Source organism: Hoplias malabaricus, chromosome Y (assembly GCF_029633855.1).
Source record: "Hoplias malabaricus isolate fHopMal1 chromosome Y, fHopMal1.hap1, whole genome shotgun sequence".
Lineage (NCBI taxonomy): Eukaryota > Metazoa > Chordata > Actinopteri > Characiformes > Erythrinidae > Hoplias > Hoplias malabaricus.
In genome coordinates, this window is record NC_089820.1 from 51,506,327 (window position 1) to 51,527,921 (window position 21,595).

The following is a 21,595-nucleotide window of genomic DNA, read 5'->3' on the forward strand; positions in this document are numbered from 1 at the left end:
AGTACTACGTAGCAGCTCTGAAATACAGCTGTATGTTTGTAAGTCATGAGTCTGAGAAACGCAGGGTGGAACTGCCCAGGATTATTAAAAAAAACCTCCTAATTTAAAAGCACTTTTCTCATCCTCATCAAAACTGCGCACTGTCTCCATTGAACCACAGCAGGAGAAACAAAGAGACACTGAAAACAAGAGAATGAAAGGGAACAGACAAACAGCAGAGGGGAAAAAGAGAGAGGAACAGAAGGACAGAGGGTAAATGGCATGTAAAAATATTACAGAGTCCAAAGAAAGCATGGACAAATCATAAGCATGACGTGGATGGATCCGCAGACGCAGTGAGTCTAATAAGGTGCAGGCTTCCTATGAATCACAGCACACACACACACACACACACACACTGAACTGAGACAACTCAGTGCATCAAAGCTGCATGAACAGGATGGACCCCTTCCTTCTACACACACTCCAGGGGGCTCGTTACACAGCAGGCCAGCGCTGTGATCCTTACAGCCATGATTAATGAGCAGAGAGAGAGAGAGAGAGAATAACAGAAGGGCAAGGATGAGAGTGAAGGGAATGACAGGGAAAGAGAACAAGAAAAGAGAGGGGGAGGGATAACAGAAGAGAGAGAAAGAGAGAGAAGTGGAGGGGGAGGTCTGGTTCTGCTTATAGTCCTGGAAATGAAATTAAAAGGAAATCTCCAAACAGATTGAATTGTATTTGCTATAATTACTGTGAACAGTTTATATGACGCAGACCACAAATAACACAGTCATAAAAAGACACAGTGCGAAAATAAAAAAAAAGGGGGGGGGTAGGTTCTGCCATCTGAACCCACTCCTTCACTTACCAAACACAAGAGAAATGTTGGATTCATTAGAAAAGGAGAAAGGATGGGGTTAGGGCTCAAGTGCACTCAGGGATTTTAGTTCAAAGAGCTGGAACCCCAGACAGACACGCGTGTAAAGCTGATAATATTCAGAGCGCTGTATGAAAAGCTTCGGAAAGGAAACACTAAACAAGCGTAAGATGACACAGAAATAACGCTTCGGCTTCTGATCTGGCTGGAAACCACAAAAGACCAGAGCAAAACGCTTTCAGCGAAAGAGGTGAAACAGAACAGACAACAAGAGGAGCAGTCTCCTGTTAGATCACCCAGGTGGCATGCACATCTCCTGCCACTTCAAAAAGAGCTAAATCCCTGGAACGGAAGTGCAATATTGAGTCTCCTGTACGACTCGACTCCCAGCTTTAAAGGTATTTGCGGAATAACAAACCTTCTCGTGAAACACAAAATTACAAATCAATGTGAGCCACGAGAGATAAAAGTGCAGCCTCCGCAGCAGAGCATCGTCATTCCTTCAGTGATTGTGTTTAAAGTGAAAACACATGCCCTGACTAACGTGGAATAAAAGGTTGGGCACGGTCGGGAGGGGGAGAGGGAGGTGGGGTGGTGAGAAAGAAGCAGGGGAGAGGGGGGATAAAAAAAGTGTGAGAGAGAAGTAGAAGACAGGGGGAAAGAAAAGAACAAACAGAAGGAGAATAACTGTGTAAGAGGCAGGCAGAGAGAAATACACTTAACCACCTCCTGTGAATTCAGCCTACTGCAGTGTGTGTGTGGGTTTGGCCGTACGCATTTACTTCAATGAGAAGTCATAAATCTGCAGGAGGTCCTCGGAGGATGGGGTCCAAACCCAGGAACAGAAGTTACAGATTTTTCCCCCTCATTCCAAATGCAGTCAATCAGCCAAGACACGTTTAGAGCTGAACTTTGTGTCTTTAGTGTGTCACACTGGAGCTGTGCCAGCATCGTACTCGCAAATAGACAGCAACAGAAACAGATACAGCTTCCAGATTCCAAAGACATCTCCAGCTGACGGACTTGAGATTGTCTGACAGGAAAATGGTGCAAAATATACTTTTATCTCCTAGGATTCTCTTCACACGAGCAGCTGAGATCCTACCTGTTTGTTGAGAGTAAGAGTCAGAGGCCTTATAGTCTAAAGTAGGCACTTTTATTGATGTTAAATTCACTAAATTGTAAAACAAAAATGAAAAGAAAAGCCTACACAGCATGAAAATCTACCTGTAGACCAATACATCAGAAAGGAGAGATCCACAGTGATGATGTTATGAAGTTTGTAATCCCAGTAGAGAACCAAAGCCTCATAAGCTTAAAAAAAAAAAAAATAAAAAAATAAAATAAAATAAAATAAAAAAAGATCAGTAGCCTTTTGCAATAAATTACTATTGGCAAAGCCAATTAGCAAAAGAGTTCAGTGAATACGTGTTTAGTTCAGTATTATGATACACAAAGTAATCTCAGTGATTAGGCTAAAGCAGCTAATAAAACACAAAGTCGCTTCTAAATGCTATTTACTCGTTTTTTGTTTTGTTTTGTTTTTTTTTAAAGGGGGGTGGGGTATGAGACATTAATACAATGAAAAATATGAAAATCTGAATGTCCTGTCCCTTCAATAAATGTGCATTCTAGTCCAGTCCTGCTGAATATTATTACCATAAAACATGGTTATCAACGATCATTAATCAAAAGTAATACAAAGCCATGATAAAAATATCAGATTTTTGGAAGCACCAAAGAAAAATCTCAAATGCATCACATCACCTACACAGTCAAAGAAACCACAAAGACCTAAATTATGCCATCAAAACTTGGCCAGCCAAGTCACACCACAAGAGGGCAGTATTATCCAGGGTACAGAACGCTTGTGGCTGGAACAGGAAGCAGCTGAGCTGTAGTTGCTAATGGGCTGCTACCCGTTTCACCCAGTGTCTTTAACACTCACAGACTCAAATCCAGCTTTCACTTTATTTAAAGCCGTGCACTACTGGTTCCAGTCAGAGGCTGTTACTGATGGTAAAAGGTGATGATAGGGACAGCAGTCAACACCAGCTCTGTTCGTGTAAATTTAGCCATACAGCTCTTATGAATGTGCTGTTTAGTTTGGACATTAATGAAAGATTTTTTGTGCCCGACACCCTTGATAACAGGGGTAGGAGACCTGCTCCCTGACCGCAGTTTTATAGCAAAGACTAACAGTCTCAAATAAGTAGCTATACAGAGACAAGGAGAGGCCAGGCCTGTTGCAGGCTCTAGGCGGTTTTTCTACAGTGAAAAGGAGGAGATAAATGAGACTCCATTAGATATCCAGCACAACACTGCATAAACGTCTGCTAAATCTAGCATACTGAACAATGAATTATAATCAGTACCCATCACACACCACTCTGGAGTACCTCTGCTGGTCAATATTCAGACTAAATACATTCATTGAATTTTTAATATTAAACTACCCATCCACTGCTGATTTAAAACTACTATACATGAGAAGTAAGGCAGGCCTACAGCCATCCTCAGTAACACTTCTGAAACTTCTATTGCTAAAACCAATATTTATCATCACAACAAACTAACAGGCTTTGATTCTACAGAAGCACACAGTCCCACACCAGGGAGGACATTTCTAATACGTTATATTCTCCCTGACTGAACCAGGGCATGGCTTTGTCTTACTGTAAACCTACGGAGAAAGGGTGAGGGGGGGGATTTGAGTCAGTGGTGCCTTTAGGCCAGGGTTTAGCACACAAACTGCTGCCTCATTCGGATAATCTGCAGCAAGGCTGCTTGGACGTCTTCATCCATGTGACCCTGCAAAAAAAAAAAAAAAAAGGGAACAGGCGGCGTGTCAATCCGGACAAATCCACTTTCAGGTGATTTCACATATAACCAAAAAGTTTCTCTGGAGCAATGCCATAAAACATGTGTTTACAGTTTTAACCGTACAGGGTCAGAACCACAAAAGACATTCATTTTAAGGAATCAGAAACACAGAGAGTTTGTTTACACTTTGGAGCATTGAAATTAACCTGCATTATTGGTGACGGGCTCACGTTCAGAGGTTCCTTGACAAATTGAAAGCTGGGTGTAAACAGACCCACGATGTATTGTGCTTGGTCACTCAAACCACATTTAGGAAGTGGAAATGCACATGCTGTATCCGCATATAATTATGGAAATTTGTCGTGAATGCATTGTGGGTTGTTCTTTTCAAGGCCGGTGGTCACACTTTACCAGAATTAAAGATGAATATCTGCTAAAGGATGGGAAATTATGACAAGAATACTGTTGTGAAACCAGCCACAATTTTCTCCCACCAGTGCTGACTTTGCTCTCGTGGTTATGAGTTCTGTAGATAATAATATCGCTGACAACTGCAGCTACAGCTACCAGAGCAAACTCACAATACGCTGGTAATAGCCAGTGAGAAAACAAGTTTATAGTAGGTTTCAGAACATAAAACGGAAATGATGTGTGCTTTTTTTACATGAGACAAAAACTGGATCTCATCTGGTCACACTGGACACCTATTACAAGTGGCCAATGTATATCCAAAGCAAGGTGGACCCCCCCCCCCCAATCTATTTTCTATTGGCTGCTTCTGTAGCAGACAGAACAGATTAATCATGCATTTTTATCCATTATCTACCTGATATAGAAGCAGCAAATAGAAAACAGACCGTGAAGTTTCTCGAAAAACAATTATATAAGCACTGTGCCTGCACTTAACACGTAATTTCACAAGGTAGATGTAACGTCAATGATGTGTCAGATAGAAATGAGGAGGAACAATTTTAGATAGGTGTGCCTGAGTCAGAGAATAAACTAAAACTGAACTGAAGTTCAAAGACCACTGCTATAAAAGATCATCTATTTTCAGAGCATCTAAGAGTCAGCATATTGAATAAGACCCTGAGACGGATATAACTGTTAACACTAAAGCATAAATAAGCACTTCCACACACATACATCCACACTTTATTACCTGTGCAGCACTTAGAAGATGAGTTCGATAAATTGAAACCACCTCTCTATGTTGCCTCTCAGCATCCTGCAATGGCAAGAGAGTTTATAAAGTTTAAACAAAGCCAGGCAAGACTCCATTCCATGTCTCTGTCTCAGTCCTAATGAAAGCAATGTTTACAACTCAACCAGCCTGAGAGTCAGTGAGAGATTGTCTGGAGTTTATTATCCTCATGTTCACACATCTCTCTACACTTATCTAGCACCATCCGCACCAGCATCTGATTTTATATGGAATGAACTATAGAAGAACCCATAATGATTGAATTTAATGTGATTTATTAGGTAAGCATTGTTTCAGTGTGTACTGCTCACCCCCTAGTTCAAGCCACCTATAGTTTTAAGAGCTGTTTTATTTTATTTGTTTGTTTTTTTTGGCCAAATTTTACCTCTAATTTAGCTATTTAGTCATCTCTCCATCATGTTTTGGAAGGCAAATATAATGACTGTATATCAGAACGGTGAAAAATCCTTCTTCAGTAAATAGGCTTTTGTTGAAACGTTACAAAGTTCAAACCTCATTTCACATAAAGTTCTGGAAAGGCCTGGAGACAGATTTTCTTCTATTTTTATTTATTTATTTATTTTTAATAAATTCAATTTTTGCTGAGACATACACTTACGAGAAAGCCGTCCTTCTGGTCTTTTCCTGCCCCAGTTTCACACCAGTGACTCATATTCAAGTGCACAACAAAAGGCTTGAATGCCAGGGGGTTTTCAGCTGCAATGTTACATAGCTTTATAGTCTGTGGTTGGCTAACATTTTAATGAAGTTTAATCCTCTCCCAGTCTGTGCATTATTAAAAGCCAAGGAAAAAGTCCAACTGTTATCTACTGATAGACTTATTTCATTATTCCTTTACAGTGGAATCAATTACGCCACTTTAAGCCTAGTTGAGAGTCACATTATATAATCTCATTGCCTAGGCAGGAGGACTCGGTCTGATGTGAAAGTGTATTTGAAGGCTGAGGCGTTTAATGGAGAGGGCTACTCACAGCCAGCTGCTGCTGGAGACTCTTGACCTGTGCCTGGAGTGTGTCAATGTGTTGTGTGTGTCTTTTGTTGGGCGTGTTGCCAGTGTATGCCAGCTGGGACAGGCCATTCAGGGCCTGCTTTAGTCTCTCCACATCAGCCAACAGTTCTGTGATCTGAAACACAAACATATATATTATTATTTTGGATCCTAAATACGCTGCATAAAGAAGCATATCTTATCTTTAATCATTTGTAACCACATTGTAGTACGTTTCTATGGAGCATTTAAGTTAAAAGCAATAAAAAGAGAAGAAAGATTAATCCAACTACAGGATAGAAATGATAAACAGAAGAGGGGTCATCAGTGTTATCCATAAAAACCCAGGGTGACTGCAGGATTTAATTCTAATTGAATAAGGGCACATCTTTGCACACTGAGCCCAAGCAATTCATCAAGTAGGATCAGGTTAGCTTCTGTCTGACTGGAACAAAAACCTGTCTCTCCACTAGCCCTTCTCTGATATGTAAGAAGTGTATTGTTGCTTTTTGAATTAGGCAGCACTAGGTGATCTCACACAGACAAACCCACATTCTAATCCTCACCCTTTTGTCTTTGGCCTCAGTCTGTTCTGAGGACGTCTGAATCCTCCTCTGTAGGTCTCCGATGGTAACGAGAGAGTTGTCATACCTCTCCTTTAGCTCTCGAATCTCTTTCTCAATTGAAATGCTCTTGGCCTGGAGGTTCTCCGTCTCTGTCCGTGCCCTGCTCTCACCCTCTCGGGCCTGAGTCAGCTCTTTGTAGAGATCCTCACATTGATCCTCCAGGCCCAAGAGCCGATCGCTGAGCTCAGTCACCTCCTCCTCCAGTCTTTGCTTTTCTGCCCGTAGTTCAGCCACCTGTCCTTCATGGCTGCGGAGGTCATCCAAGGCGTGCGTTGCTCTGAGAAGCTCTGTTTGCAGGGTGGCCACGTCCTCAGCCCTCTGTGCACTGGTCTCCTCCTCCTCCCTCAGGGCCAGCCGGAGATCAGTCACCTCCCTCTCCAAGGTCTGTAATAACTGACTATCATTACTGCGACCTTGCAGCTCTCTCTCCAACTCTTGGACGTGTTGGACCTCCAGATTATAGACTTCCCGGAGCCGATCACACTCAGCCTGTGCCTCCTGCAAGCTGGAGCCCAAAGAGCACTGCAAGGTCTCAAACTGCTCCATCTGAACAAACTCGCTCTCCAGTCGGCGCTGGAGATTTTGGATTTCCGCTGTGCACAGTGCATTCTGTTCTTCCAGCTCCGCTCTCTGTACAGTCACTTCCATGTACTGCTGCTCCATCTCCACCAACTTCAGACTCAATGTTTCCACCTGGCTTTTATAGTCATCCTCCACCTCCCTGTGTTTCTCACTGGACACAACGTTAGCCTCCAGCTTCTGCTGTACAGAAGAAATCTCTAATTTCATTGCCTCCTTCTCCTGTCTCTGACATTCCAAGTCGGCCTTAGCACTCTCGTACCTTACCTGCACGTCAACGAGTTTCTCTTTTAGGTCCTTCAAAGTAGCATTAAAAGACTTCTCCTTCTCCTCCGCAGTGGTCAGTGGCACAAACTTGGAATGAATGGCATCCTGAATAGCGTCTAGCTCTTTCTTCTGGGCTTCAATTTCTTTATGAAGTTTCGTGTTGTCTTCTTGAGCAGACTGATATTTGGTGGAGGCTTCATCGGCTCTCTTTTGGGCCCCAGCTAACGCAGATGTCAGCTTGCCCGTCACTGCCTCATGTTCAGCGAGGCTGATATAGTCCTGCTTTAATTTCTTCTGCACATTCTCAAACTCCTCCTTCAACTTAGCGCTTCCTTCTTTCACCTTTCTCAGCTCTTCTTCTTTGACTCTTCCATCTTCCTCCAACTTGGCAATTTCAGCCTTGGCTCTTGCCAAAGCTTCGCCCAATTCCAAACGAACTTGTTCATGCACGTCCTTTTTAACAAACTCTCCTTCCATGCTCCGTTTCAGTGTCACGTTCTCAGATGCCACGACCTCCAGCTCCTTCACTTTTTCCTGAAACTTCCTCTGGAGACTCTCTAGGTCTTTCTCCATTTCTGTGCTGCGGGAAGACAGCACAGCAACTTCGCTTTCATATATTTCACGGGGCATGTGAGTGCTCTTTAGGTTGTTCATGTTCTCAGAGAGAGAGACCTTCTCCTCCCGGATCGTTTTTAGACGCTCCTCCGTCTCCTCTAGTTGATCCTTCAGCTCCTCCAGTGCAAGTTCCAGCGCACTCCTCATTTTTTCATGAGAGTCAATGGAAATGAACTTGGTTTGGAGATTTTGGGTGAGCTCTTGTAGGTCTTTCCGGAGTAACTCTCGCTCGTCCTCGCCCTCTTCGACCTCACAGATCAGGGACTGGCACTTGGAAGTGACGTCAGCCAACTTCTTCTTCAAGACAGCACACTGTTCCTCCAGAGTGGTCCTGACCCTCTCGTGCTCCTGAAGCAGGATGGTGTCCTGACCTCCTTTCTCCCTGTGAAGCTCCGCTACCTCCTCCAGCACGCGGTCATAGTCCTCCCTCAGCTCGGCCAGTTGTCTTTCTTTCTCATCCACAGCGTTGGTCAGCAGGTTCTTCATGTTGTCAAATTTCTCTACAGGAACCACGGCCGTCAGACGAACTTCTGCTTCTTTAACTTGAGCCTCAGTTTCTATCAAAGTTTCAGCCATCTGTGCCCGCTCTTCTTTCAACACGTTCAGTTCAGCAGCCAGTCTCTCGACCTCCTGGGCCAGAAGACCCTCACTCTTCTTGTACTCCTCTAAAGCTTTCTCGCTATGCTTTAGATGGTTCCTAACTCGGCCAACCTCAGCTGAAGCGCCCTCATATTTGGCCTTGACGTCGCCAAGCTGAGTTTTAAGGTCATCCACCATCTGATTGCCTAGGTGTTCCTTCACAGCCACCACATGGGCCTGTAGCTGTTTGACCTTGGCTTCAGAGTCCAGCATTCTCTTCTGTACATCTCCCAGTGCCCCCTCCAATTCCTGAATTTGCCGGTCCGCCTCACGTTTGGCCACCTCACGGTTTTTGATCAGTTCCTCACATTCATGGGTCTTCTGAGTCAGTGCTGCCTGCAGGTAGCCCGCCTCTTCTTGGGCTGCCTCATGCTTCTTACGGGTAGAGATCAGTTCTTGCCGTAGAATGTCCATCTCGTTAGTGGTCCCAGTCACCGGGGGAGAGAGCTCCAACGGCCGAGATACGGAACGTGAGGGAACCGGGGGCTGTAAAATCTGTAGAGATAAACATAATGACTCAAGTAAACTCCTAGAAAAAACAGCCATTAGCGTGTCAACATATACATTCAGTACTCTGCAAATACCAAAAACTGTTGTTCATTTAATGTCCAGTTAAAATGTAAAATAGGTAAAAATAAACATGTAAAATAGTCTACTAATACAATAAATTAAATTAAAAATAATCCTAAAATGCACAGTAGACCACAGAAAACATCATTATTTGAACAGTAAAAACCCTCCATTTTATAAGTGTGAAAGAATGAGTAGCTATCAATAAATAAGTACTGAAAAGCAGTTATGTCTTACTCTGTATTTGAGAATACTTGGATCATAAAAACAAGAAAATGCAACTAATGAAACTGAACTTGAGGTGCATATTTGACTTTTGTAAATGGACTTCTGTACAGTACAGTATATTAAAAAACCTATTAAACTTTCAACTGGTTAGCAGAAGAACCGATGCCTTTATCATTCACTCACACCAAGTCATTCCGAGCATTTAAATATTTAACAGACACCCCTAGGACATATTTGAAACAGTTTACTTTTCCAAATGACATTTTCACTATACTACAGCTATAGACGTCCCTGTGGCAGATGAGATCAGATGCCATTTGGTGTAATAAAATGTTTATCGCTAAAGTTGATCCCAAATTGAGAAAGTCCCTTCGGAGATTAAAGCCAATGAATCATAACTTTCCCACTGCAGGTGACAGAGCTGACAGAATGAGTCTCCCTCAAGCTTAATGCTGCTGACACCATGTGTCTGCGTACAGTAAACAGGTCACAGACAGGGAGGAATTACTGAGTAGATCAGATTAGACAATGCTACGCTACAAAATTAAAAAACTCTGTCTAATGTTTGTCACCTAAAATGTATTACACTGACAAATTATGCCTTTATGATACAGGATTCCTGTGAATCTAGGAAAGAACACATTTCTGATGGTGTTACCTGAGCAGAATCCACACTACGAGACTGCCTGACGAGAACATTCTCCTTCCCTGCACAGAAAAAAAGCAATTACTTTGCCGACCAAACCTCATTAATCCATCCGAATAAATGCCTGATACTGCTCAATCTCAGCAGTAGGCCTGTTAAACCACGTCAGTGCCATAATCACAGGACACACTCACCTTTAATCACAGACTGACCTGCGTAATCTCCCTGAAACGATAAACATGCAAATTTCTTAATTAGACACACAAACTTTGATCACGGTGAGAGGTTGGATGAGGATATTAAGGCTTTGATGACCATGCTGCCTCCATTTGCCATTGCTGGCCACTCACCAGTTGGCTCCGGAGCTGAACCTTCACGGTCTCTGTAGCCCTGGCTCCTTCTTCCTTCTCTTTGGCTGACAGCAGGAGCTTCAGTTGTTCCCTCTAAGTACCACAGAGAGATGTGGAAAATGAGAAGGAGTTTAATTAATCAGCTGTCTCTTTTTCCTGAATGCTTTAAAATGATAGTTTTGGGGTTAGTCTCTGAGGGCCTACAAAATACACACATTACCTCTTTGTGAACGTCCTCCACCATTGATTTTTCCTGCAAAAGAAAAGAAAAATATGAACCACTATGAGAGCACAGTAATTACAAATCTATTTCCACACTAAAGGAACATAATTTTACCATCCACAGGAGGGTACCTGAGGACAGTCATCTAAAATACATAAGTGTCAGTCTGTAGAAGCAGTAGTCTCCAAACTACAAAGAATTGGACATAAAACAGTATCCTGTCACACCACCTGCTGCCTGCGCTGAACACATTTAAGGATAGTTTGTCTACAGACACAGAAAGCAAAAGACAGGCTGTTGGATTGTATGGGAAACCTATTATATTAGAGATCCCATATCCCAACCTACATATTTCTATCTACTAATGCAACCCACCATTTCAGTGAAACTTAACTGTTTCGTGTGATTGTACATGTGATTTTACCTGACTAAGTTGCTGTTGCAGCATGTTAATTTTGTCCAACAGAGCCCTTTGATCCTGATGATATTTCCTTAGAGTTTCCTGTTGGCTTTCATTCTGTTTCTCCAAGTCCTGAGAAAATTGAACGGAAAATAAAGTTAGCTGTGGAGTAAATCACTGGATGAAGATTCCATCAGAGACTTAATTTGAACCATAGCCATCAAATTATGTCATATATGAATAGCAAGCCCCAGTTGTCCAATAAGCAAGTGCAAACTCTTCCACTTACGTGAATGATCTGATCCCTATTAGATGATGTCTCAGAGGCAGTATCCACAGACAGCTGCAGAGACAGGAAAGAAGAATAACATCATGGTCTCCATGGGTAGAAATCACTGCCAACCGTGACTTAATCACAAATCTCATAATGAGACGAAGGAAAAAGCAAATACTCTTTGCATCTAGATAAGACGTTATGACGGCAGAAAGCTATAATTGAGGTTGTGTTGTCCTGAGTTCTTGAGAGTCCTAATTCAGGGGTTACTTTGCAGTTTTTTTTCTCCTGCACCAGATGGCAGTAGTGCTGAGAAGTAAACCGGATATTCCACAGGGCTTATTGCAGTGAGCATCAACTATGTTTATTACACGCCATCAACACTTGATGATACACATTAAGTCCAATCCCAGCTGTACAATCAACAAGAGCAAAACTAAGCACACCTTAATAAGCAAGCAAATTAAAACTACAGCATCCCTTGGTGGCAGTCTAAAGCTACAAAAGGAAGATGTTTGGAACAGATTGAAGAACTTCCAGAGCTGGAAAGTTCACGCAGCTTTGTATATGAGCCAACAATTACTTCAATAATTACACTAGCTCCTATCACTAACCCCTCATCAAAATATCAGTAAAGACATAAGCCAGTCTAATCTTTTCCCAGCTGTTCAAGCTCACTGCCTTTCTGCATAGTCTACCTCAGGTGGCAGCATAATGAAGGAGAAAAAAGGCAATGGTACGTGCAAAGAATTCACACAAATTCACCTCAGTCAACAGTAAACAGTCCAACGAGGATAAAATACAAGCAATTTACAACAGGTGCTATTTTAAAAACATACATAACTGTGCAAAAGTCAGAGACCCCCCATTAATAGAATGTCAGGTCAAATTGGCAATTAAGAATCAGCTATTTTCTGAGATGTGATTTAATATAAACCCTCTTGCTTAAAGAGGGGGGCATCAAAGGGGAAAATAATAATGATAATAAGTTAAATCTACAACTGAAATATATAAAAGGGCACAACCTGGTAGACCACCAAAATTCTCATCATGATATTAATAGTTCTTGAAAGATTTGAGGACTACTCAGTGCTGTGGGTCTGAAAGGATGTGTAGAGCGGGCCGCGCAAAGGTCCATGCACTTTAAAATGTGTTGTGGTTTGCTTGGATCAAGAAGAACATCATATAAAAACCCACTTTTAATACCGAACCAACTAATCACGAGTGGTTTCCGACTGTGCCCAGTACTGAACATTTAGTTTTCTGTTCTTAAATCAGCCGAGCGTTGAACACAATTCTATTTGTGAAATGTCAGCCTGTGTAAGTATATTTTATTACCTGTCTCTTTTTCTGTTCCATCCTCAATGCCTCCTTTGCTGTGAATACAGATGAAGAAAATGTTAGTCATTTCACAGCTTCCTCCGTACAAAGGCACAAGTGCCAGGCTTTATTCATGAGAGCACAGGTTAACCAAGGCCAAGAGTCTTCGAAAAAGGAAACTCAACAGCTGTGATTACACTATTGCAGCAAGGCTTCATGGTCATAAGAAGAAGCTCTTCGCCAATGGGAGCAAACACCATAAGATGGGATGAGGCATTTTAATTAACAGAATATATCATACAACTCTGATGAACATATTTAAATTGACATGCAGCTATTGGCTGAAACAATCAAAACAACAGAGATATTCCATACAATCTGCTTAAAGATTTGACATAAATAATGACATCTAATGCCTGAAGTATATGCTATTTTGTTTAAGGAAAAACAAAACCAGGCAGAGGAAAAAACAGACTAAAGCAGATTTTTTTTTTAGATTCAGTCTCAAAATGCCGTAGTGTCAACATTAAAACTTCTCACTCTGGTCCAGTCTCAGAGTGAGGCAACATGCTGCTAGCTTTCATATGACCCCCTTTTTCCATCAGCACTGAAGAAGCTTTCCTCTACAAAAAGAGAGGTGCTGAAAGAGTTTTGTATGCAAGCGGTACTGAGATTTGATCTCTAGTTTCCTGTGTGCTTGCTGCTGTCCTGAGGCTAGGGTTAAAACACCTGGCAGGCCTGAGAAAGCCAGAACCTTCTAGATGGCTCTGACTCCTCAGATAAGTCTCATCACCTCCTTTCCTGTCGCTGTTGTGTCATAAGTAACTCCTGAACTCACTCTCTTCCTCCCTGGCCACACTTCAAAGTCTCACTCGCCTCGTTTTCTTCTCTCACTACATTATCTTAACAGGTCATATCATAGAGGCACTTATCCAAATAAATATTACATGCAAATGTAGAGTAAGCAGGCTTGTGCAAGGGTGAGGAACCCATCTCAAAAGCTCAAGCATGAGGCCTGCAGTTATAGTCTCCCTTATCCTCATCAAACCTTTTGTGATCCTCAACGGACACCCCCTGTGCCCCCGTCCCCATGGCATTATCTCTTGCCCTAGTGGGGCACTGCTTTCATTCATTTTTATAAGCTTCCAATGTTATTTGCTCACTTCTCTGAGCTTGTGGATATAAAAACTCTTAAATTCAACATCTACAATAGTGGAGAACTGAAGTTCTCTTTGGTTTGTTTATGTTCGGAATCTCAGCATCTTTTTAAGGTGAACGCTTGTCTAAGTTTTTATTCATTGTTTGAATTACGACAGAAATGTGTTATTTGAGCTGTTTCGTTTTGTAGCACTGTTGTTCTGTGTTTATTTTCATGCAGTCAGCACTCTCCCGACTTTAGAGTAAGTTTCATCTTCAGCAAAAATAAGTCAATATTATCCACCTATGAAGCAGGAATAGAGCAATATCCTTATCTTTGTCTGATTGAGCCATTTTTTTTAGCTAGGAGCTAGCAAATTGCAAGGAAACGTCTTCTGAATTTTTTTTTTAATGTTTTTTTTTTTTTGCAGCTGGGGTTTTGTGTCTGTGCACTTCCTCACATAATGGCCCAGAATGTATAATTAAATACACATAAATACACACAAGTCAAGTAAAGCATGGGGAAACCCTGATACAAATTAACTAAATTTTTTATGAATCATGAAGTAATTGGGTTGATTTACATCTGCTAATTCCATGTACGTTTGATAATATGCAGATGTGCTTTGCGCATCTGTGCATTCTATAGATAGCAGAACTTTGAGTGCATGAAGACAAATGAGTAGATCAAAGTCACTTGCATGCTGATGCAACACTGCAAAGTCTGTGGCATACTGATTAGAGTCCTAACGCTATCATCAATCCAAATTACCAGTCTGCTGCTTTCCTGCCAATGACAAAGTGCGCAGCCAGCTTTAGATTGCTTTGGACTTGCAAGTTCAAGGTCATTAAGATGAGGTGAATTAAGGTACCTTTTGTAGCACTGTCCAAGTAGCTCTTGACGAGGCTGATAAGCTCCTGGTTTTTGCTGAGCCGGGCGTAGTGATAACTGTCATGACCAAAGCCATCCACAGCAGTGACATCAGCACCATTCTTTAGCAAAACCTCCACAGCATCCTTACAAGCATACTCACAGCCCAGGACCAATGCAGTTCTGACAGAACACACAAAAACAAAGAAACTTACTTAACACTTATATTCAAAGCATAACATCACACTGAAAGATGATTAATAACCTGTTTTTGAAAGAGTATTTTTTACTTGTTCTGTTTGTCTTTCACTCTGATGTCAGCTCCTCGCTCGAGCAGGAGCTGACAAATACGGGGATGACACATCTGAGTGGCCAGCACCAAAGGAGTTCGTCCATCCTACACAAACACAATTTAAAATAACCAATACTGCACATTCATTCAACTGACTGTTACAGGGTGAAGAATATCTAAAACAGAGTTTTATAAACAGGATGCATCATTAATATTATTACTAACTACAGCATTCTGATCATTTCATCAGAGAAAAGAGAAAAGGAAAGAGTAATGAATCATTTCTAATGAATCATTTGATTTTTAAGTGAATCAGCCTTCACTTTCTGCTTTATTCAAGATGAAATGTCATGAATGACCTGATAGTGTCAGTCCATTCTGGCAACGTAAAACCCTGACCTTTAAGTCACTCAGCATAAGGGAAAAATAACTAAAGACATTTTCCTTCGAGACCCAGTGCACTGCAGCACTGAATGCCACAGCACTCAGAAAACATCAAGATTAACAATACAATAAACTTCATGATAGGCACCAAATCAAACATATTGCTCCTAATGTTCCTATGCTCTCATGGTGTAGCCAAAGCACTGGAGGGGGCAGTGGTTGAGTGGAACTCTGGAGGAGAATTCAATGCAATTCTGTGCAAATACTCACAAAGTCACTGGCATTGACAGAAGCCCCACTGTCACACAATAGTTTAACACTGGAGGAGCAGCCTGCCATGACTGCAGTGAACACAGAGAGAGAGAGAGAGAGAGAGAGAGAGAGACAAATATGCTGGAGTTAAAACAAGCTCAAGGACATCCGGCAAGTTCACAAATAAAAAAAAAAAAAAAAATCAAGTAGGGCAGGACAATAATATATGTAAATTTCTCCCTGTCCGATTAAAAACGTGCGTCTCCATTATTGTCAATATTTAGTTTACCCCATCATTTGAATCCAGCTGTCCTTCCCATCATGGGAGAATTTCAAGATGAATGGACCAATAGAAATGCTCCAAAATTTATTGTAATAAGATTTTATTCCAATACATTTTGGGGCATATCTATTGGTCCATTCATAAAATCTCATTTGAATTGAATTGTTTGATGGTGATGTCATGTTTCTTCTTTGTTCTTGGCAGTTTTTCTGTGAGACTTTTATATTATTCATAGGTATTATTCATAATATAGATATTATATCACATCCACTGATATTAAGACATATAGTGATACACATTTTTTTGCCAGACCAAATCTTAATATCCAGACCATTAATATTAATAATCTACCATTGTTTCAGATTTCAGAATCATTGGTGTGAAAGTGAGGAAGACAGACACAGAAACAGTAAGTGATTTGCACTAGAGCGGCATTAATGAGTTAATGAGAGAAGTACAGTGATGATGAAGGTGAGAGACAAATAGATTGAGCAAGGTAGGGAGAGACGGACCAAAATACAGACAGAAGGAGAGCGAAAGAGAATGAGAGTGAAATGAATTAAGCGAGATAGTGGGAGAGTTGAAAATGTCAGTGAAATGAACTGAAAAAATGGGAGAGATAAGAGGAAAGTAGAGAGTAAAAAAAATATTTGTGCAGATGAAAGGTTTGGAAAAATAAATCAATACATGAAAGCTCACCTGCATCATGAAGTGCTGTTCTCCCCTGCAGGTCCACATTTCCAACTGGACAGCTGTGCTGCAACACATCACACACACACACACTTTCACTTTCCATCTAATGTGAGCCGACATGTGTTTAATATAAAACGAGGCATGGCAAATATGTTGCAAGTGCTTTGACTTCAAATTAAATAACCTACATCAAATTTTAAAAATGTTGCCTAAAGTAAGCAGCGGAGTCATCTGCCCTAATGATTAGTGCTTTCTGTGCCTGCCTTTAAAGGGCCTTTTTTTTTTGAAGCCCCAGAATTTGAGAGCAGTGAAAGCAGGTCAAGTCAGGGAAAGTGTTGCCATGATACAGGCTAAGTGGCCTGAACATTAGGTCCCACAACACCAGTCCCCATTCGTTCTTTTTTTCTTCCCCCTTCACCTCAATCCCTCTTTTCATTCAACTCCCTGCCCTCCTATCCCACTTATTCCAGCCATCACTCTTTCCCTTCTCCCTCCTCCCTCTAGCAACAGCCTCCCAAACCGGCAGCAGGGCGTCTAACTGTGTCCTGGGTAACTCTATCTCCTCAGGGGTGGGCTGTGAGGGGCGGAGGGGTCAGATTGCAGTTGACCACCATGATGACGGCACCGAAATACAGATGGGGGTTACAGTACAGGGCAGCCCTGTCAACACTCCAAACACCCAGCTCAAGTTCCTGAAGACTGTTTGCATAAGCATTAGCTACCAGAGCTCAGCTAGTGATAGGCAAACACTGGCACACAATTAAAGAGTTAATCTATCATGTCTAAGCATTACAGCATCATTAGTAAAAGTAATACAGCATAGACATCAGATGCCTGTCTAATAATATAGAGATACATTTACATTTAGTTTCCTCTCATCTTGTATGCACAAGTCTAAGTGTCATGCCTGGTTTAATTCATGCGGTACTAAAAATGCTTTGAAGATAAACTAACTGCATGAGCTGAGATGGATTAACGCCTTCTATTAAAAAGGGACAAAGGCAGATACTAACTTTCCCTCAACAACAACAAAAAAGAAAATCCTTCCTGGTTTTCAGTGCCGTTTTCCCACATTGACTCCCTTCACAGATTCAAAAGCTGCTGGCGCTGGTAACAGTTTAAAATTAGACAGCACTTACTGACTTTATGAATTAAGACAGATAAATCATTGGTTCTTTGCAAAGTCTGTCGTGTAATTAGCAGATGTCAAAGGGCTAAACTGACAGGAGATTCTGACATGACAGGATGAGATCAGTTTGTTATGAACATCCTTCATTAGGAATCAGACAGTGTCTCCGCCTGCTGCGCCTTGTGTTTTTGATTGGTGACATTTCGTTCTTTCTGCACACAATTGACAAAAGACACCCACGTTGTTCTCTAGATTGCCTGCCAAGCTGGAGAACACATGCATCAATAAAATACCAACAGGCCATGGACAAATTACTTTTGACTTGAGTGACTTTAAACACTGCTCATCACTGAAGTTGTTTGACCAGCTTCTTTTCTCCAAACAAAGCGACAGCTGTAATTTCTTTGGAGATGTGAGAATGTTTCCGGTGTTTATAACAAATCACGACCACAGAAGTTGTCTTCAAAAACCAAGGCGGAAAGATACCTCTAAATTCTATGACTGGCCCAGAATATTCAAATATTCGTTCGCTGGGAATTTGTTTTATAAATTTTGAGATTTAGATATTCCCTCCACTCCACGTGTATTCAGCTTTAAAAAGTCTTGAACAAAGCCTAAAACATCATAACACGCTACAGCAACCTCCTAACAATGAAGCATGGCAAAGCTACAGTTCATGTCTGCTTTAGATTTCAAATTAGAACACCTCCATGAAGCTCTGGTTTATTCGTGGACACCCTGTGCCCTTAGTGGCACCGTGTATGCATGAGTTAGCAAACGACTCAGCGAACGGATCCGTGCTGGGTGCCGCAGTGCAGCCCTTATTTTTAAAGCGGGTGCTGAGCGCTGATTTTTTGAACAATAGGGCTGGCCCCATGTATTCGGCATTCAGACATTTTTCCATTGGGTAGGTATTCGGTTTCTAATTTTGAGATTCGGACATTCCGTTTATTTTGGATAAATGTGGCTATCAATAAGGCAACACTCCTCTCAACCCACATTCAGGTTCTCCAGCAGTAAAAACAGTGCTGTCCCCACTCCACTCATATTCAGACTCATAAACGTCTTTGTGCAAATGAAGCTCAGTCATATAAAACAGCCTAACATGCTAAAACACACTCACAACGAAGCGAGGTGGTTCATTTTGTCAGATTTGTGCCTGCAATTAGAGCACTTACACTAAAACTGGTTAAATTGTGTATACTAGTTAGCAGGTTAGCGAGCATAGGTAGTGAGGGAACTGGAGAGAGGAATATTAAAGGAGGGGTCGGAAGAGGATTTTGTTAATGACTCCACTCCACCGAATATTCTGACCGAAGCTCCAAAGCCCTAAAATGGTATTACCACAAAAATCGCAAACTCTTGCGTTCACTGACCATTTAATGTGTTGGAGAGACCGAACGGGCAGTAGAAGGACCTTACCTGCAGTAGTTTCTGGACACACAATGACTGTCCATTTCGGGCTGCCAGGTGCAAGGCATTTTTCCCTGAAATGAATGTAATGAGCACACATTAAAATTACGTTTCAAATCTCAAAAAGTACACTTTTCATCTAATTGAATGCTACTGTTACATTAAGTGGATTACCAAAAAATCCCACATATTTGAGCAAACAAGATTTTGATGGTGTGCGTAGTGGATTCATCTACTGACAGCTCTCCAGTTATAATCTTTCACCCCCTTCTTTAATGTTTAACAGTGCTGTGAATATTTCATTTGACCCGCAGCCATTATAACGGCACATTAATAATAATGCACTCAAAAGTATCTGTCTTACCTGTGGCATCTGTGGCTGTGATATCAACACCATGGCTGAGGATGAGGTTAAGGCAGTCCAGGTGTCCTCTGGTGGCTGCAAGATGGAAACTAGAGGGAGGGAGGGAGGGAATTATCCTCAGTAAATCAGGTCCTCAATCTTATAACGTTCAACAGTATAAGAGTAATATCTGATTGCAAGTTCTATTAGACAAAGTGGATGGTGGGAGAGGGGAGAGTGTGACAGATGAGAGTGTGATGGGAAGAGCAAGTGAAAAGGTGGGCAACAGAGTGCTGAAAATTGATGCTTGCTGTATCCAGCTTCATCAGCATTCAGAGAGGAAAAGAGGTATGATGGGAAACTCAACACCATCGAATGTTTAAAAACACACAGCCTGGGTCCATTCTGTTCACACTCACACATTCAATCTTTGTGTGGGTAAGCAAAGACCGGCTTGAGAATGTACAAAATAATTACCTGCAAAACAATATTCATGTTTAAACAATTAAGAAGAAGAAGGAAGAAGAAGAAAGAGATCAAGGTTAGCTATGTGCTGCAGTGAGAACAGACATAGACCATTATTAAAATATCCTGGTCTAAAACCTCATCAGCATGGATTTGTCTCTTGTTTGCATAACGATGAGATTTATTTGCCTTGGTGCATATTTGCTGTGCTACCACTGCCACAACTTTCCAAACAAAAACCATTTAGCGCCACTCTACTAAAAATTACCCGACCTTTAGATGATAGTTAGTGTGAGGTAGAGCTGGATGAAACAGGCAAAATTTATATCACAATATATTACTCAATTTTGGTCGATACAACAATTCCAGTATCTATATGAACAATATAAAAAAAAAAAAAAAAAAACAGTCAAGAACAGATATCTGTACCTTCAAACTTCTGAAAGATAAATCTGCCAAGTCCATGAAACACGTTTTTATAACACTCTGCATTGTATAAATATATCCACTGTCTTGACCAGATATTTTCTCTGGTGTTATATATTCATCTTTATATTATTGTCCAACACTAGTGTGGGGCAAATTAATGGCTCTGCTCCCTTCTGATATTTGATGCAGCATTTCTTGCTGATGTTAGCCTGAAACTGCTATTCTTTATTTGAATGAAAATATTAAAAGCTTTAGGATAACAATTGTTTAGTTAAAGATTGGAAATGTATTAATTGATAATTAATTAAAACCTTACACTGAATAAATATCTTGGTGGAACACTGTCCAAACTTCAAAACACTCATCTGACCAACTGTGATTGTTGAAGATTCTCTCAACAATCACACACTGGGAAAAACATGCTCATCATAGCACGGCTTTTCTTACATCAGTATTGTGATAACTGGTGAATGTTACATCATGTATTTCTGGTCTCCACTGTCACTACTGCTTGCTTCAGAGCTTGTGATTTGTTAACACAGAGAAGGCATTTAGGGGTTAAACCTTAAGACCCAAGGTTGAACGCAGTCCACTTGTGTCCAATCACTAGAAGAGGTGTGAGGAGACATTCAGACTGCTGCCTGCTTACAGCTTCTGTTATTAAAAACCGTGTTGAGATGAAGTCCATGCATTCGCAGCCTTGACCTCGGCTCTGGCCGAAAAAGCTGCGGATGACCAAGGGCATGCCGACCCGACCGACACTATCTGCTCCCTGGAATACAGTTACATCATGTTATTCAAGGGTTATTGTTGTCGTGTCATGCAGAGGAATGCTTTTTTGGGAGTGTTGTGACTCTGCCGTGGATCACACTCATCCATCACACTCAACACTGGTGGTATTGTTACATGCTGCATGCATCCGTATGTCAGGAGTGTGTCATGTACTTAGCATGCATCTGTCATGATCCACAATGCTCATGTGAACAGAGGCAAAAGTTGCAATTCTATTGGAAAAATGCATTTAAGTAGTACACTTAGCAGGAAATAAACACTGTACATTGAACACTTCCCTAAATTAAACTCAGCAAGTACTATAAATATGGGCTTACATAACCATCCTTGAGGTTTGAGGGGTTAAAGTAATCAGTTCTTCTGAGGAAAAAAAAAGAAAGTGTTCACTGTTCTGTGACAAAATATGAATGTTTTCACTTCTCACCTACACTGGAGATTTGGCCTCAGCAGAACACCTGCACGGATTGAAATTCTCTACAT

The 21,595-nt window shown here is 41.3% G+C and overlaps 1 protein-coding gene across 3 annotated transcripts in view; it reads right to left on the bottom strand.

The window, feature by feature from the left end:
• Window positions 1–2,014: 2,014 nt before the first annotated feature.
• The window catches only part of LOC136678960 (uveal autoantigen with coiled-coil domains and ankyrin repeats-like), a 53,977-nt gene continuing 34,396 nt past the window's right edge, over window positions 2,015–21,595 (bottom strand). For 2 of the 3 annotated variants that reach the window (XM_066657171.1, XM_066657172.1), the window contains exons 3-19: window positions 19,451–19,539; window positions 19,096–19,160; window positions 16,551–16,608; window positions 15,587–15,657; window positions 14,931–15,037; window positions 14,642–14,823; window positions 12,651–12,688; window positions 11,328–11,381; window positions 11,063–11,170; window positions 10,636–10,668; window positions 10,416–10,508; window positions 10,260–10,290; window positions 10,078–10,127; window positions 6,462–9,116; window positions 5,879–6,031; window positions 4,845–4,910; window positions 2,015–3,670 (exon numbers count right to left, since the gene is read on the bottom strand). In XM_066657171.1, coding sequence (XP_066513268.1) covers window positions 3,599–3,670; window positions 4,845–4,910; window positions 5,879–6,031; window positions 6,462–9,116; window positions 10,078–10,127; window positions 10,260–10,290; window positions 10,416–10,508; window positions 10,636–10,668; window positions 11,063–11,170; window positions 11,328–11,381; window positions 12,651–12,688; window positions 14,642–14,823; window positions 14,931–15,037; window positions 15,587–15,657; window positions 16,551–16,608; window positions 19,096–19,160; window positions 19,451–19,539 — 3,925 coding nt within the window. In that variant the 3' untranslated portion in view covers window positions 2,015–3,598. The remainder of the gene's footprint in view (window positions 3,671–4,844; window positions 4,911–5,878; window positions 6,032–6,461; window positions 9,117–10,077; window positions 10,128–10,259; window positions 10,291–10,415; window positions 10,509–10,635; window positions 10,669–11,062; window positions 11,171–11,327; window positions 11,382–12,650; window positions 12,689–14,641; window positions 14,824–14,930; window positions 15,038–15,586; window positions 15,658–16,550; window positions 16,609–19,095; window positions 19,161–19,450; window positions 19,540–21,595) is intronic. The other variant, XM_066657173.1, reaches the window with a different exon arrangement.